The sequence below is a fragment of the Galeopterus variegatus genome, unplaced genomic scaffold (genome assembly GCF_000696425.1).
Source record: "Galeopterus variegatus unplaced genomic scaffold, G_variegatus-3.0.2 Scaffold3530, whole genome shotgun sequence".
In the NCBI taxonomy this organism is placed as follows: domain Eukaryota; kingdom Metazoa; phylum Chordata; class Mammalia; order Dermoptera; family Cynocephalidae; genus Galeopterus; species Galeopterus variegatus.
Genome location: NW_007729641.1, coordinates 2311 through 3369, shown reverse-complemented (window position 1 = coordinate 3369; position 1059 = coordinate 2311). Strand labels below are relative to the sequence as shown.

Below are 1059 nucleotides of genomic sequence, written 5' to 3'. Positions count from 1 at the left end.
AGTTTGGCGGGGATAAGGGAATTTTTTACATGTTGGTATTGGTTGATGTTTTTCTTCTTTAACAAAGACCAGGCATATCTAAACTTTGAAAAGAAAGGTCCATTTTCTTAAATTTTCACTATATGGTTTTGAAACCTCTTTCCAAAAATCTTTTAAAAATTCTCCTTGGAAGCTTCTGTGTTCACTGAGAGCAGACCTGCCAAAGAACACAACTTAATTAGTCAGAGGCAAAAATTTCATCTTCATCTTTCTGGGAACACCCATGGGCTTCTAAGCAAGCTGCCTGTGGCCTTGAATATGAGTTTCGGGACATCCACTTTTGATTTTGGGGGTCTGGTTGTCCTACCTGAATTTCATGTTCTTCCAAAAATATTTGGCCTTTTTCAGGTAAATCTTCCATGTTTCCTTGTGACCTTGCTGCCTCAGTTGGTCCATAAGCCCATTGAGTGGCCCTCTTATCCTGGCAGCCACCCCCACAACAAGAGGAAGCAGAAGTAGCTGGCAGAGACACACAGAGTCCCAGCTGCTGGAACTGAACTTCAACTGCCCAGGGCAGGCCCAGGACTTTCTTTTCTACAACAGGGGCAGCAAATTTGTTTGCCCATGCTCTCTTGGCTACAGGTCCTGGGACTCTTCTCTCTGTGTGAATGGTCTTCCCTTCCCACTTTATACCCCCAAGAGGCCCAGCTCAAATGGGACTCCCCAGGGACAGCCACTCCACCTGGTTAGTCCCCTGCTACACCAACACATGGCACCACCTTCTTGCTCTCCTCATCACCAGTCATACCTAAAATCAGACTCTGAGTACATCTCCCCTGCCCCTGACTTTGTGATTTCCTATGGGGCAGAGTGATTGCAAGAGGCAGATGCTCAATACTCCTTGTCTGTGGGTCTGTCTTGCACACTCTCTTACAGACATGCTTCACTCCAGGAACACAACACACAGCTGGCATCTGGCTCGGGGAGGTTTCTTTTATTTTTTTTTTTCAAAATTTCTGTTTTTAGGGCCGGCCCGGTGGCGCACTGGAGAGTGCGCCGCTTGGGAGCGTGGCGGCGCTC

The 1059-nt window shown here is 47.3% G+C and overlaps 1 protein-coding gene across 1 annotated transcript in view; it reads right to left on the bottom strand.

Annotated features, from left to right (window-relative positions):
- The window catches only part of LOC103600977 (zinc finger protein 420-like), a 46543-nt gene extending 46143 nt beyond the window's left edge, over positions 1-400 (bottom strand). Inside the window, 1 exon segment of the mRNA XM_008585343.1 lies at positions 347-400. Within this exon segment, the coding sequence (XP_008583565.1) occupies positions 347-400 (54 nt within the window).
- Positions 401-1059: the final 659 nt, after the last annotated feature.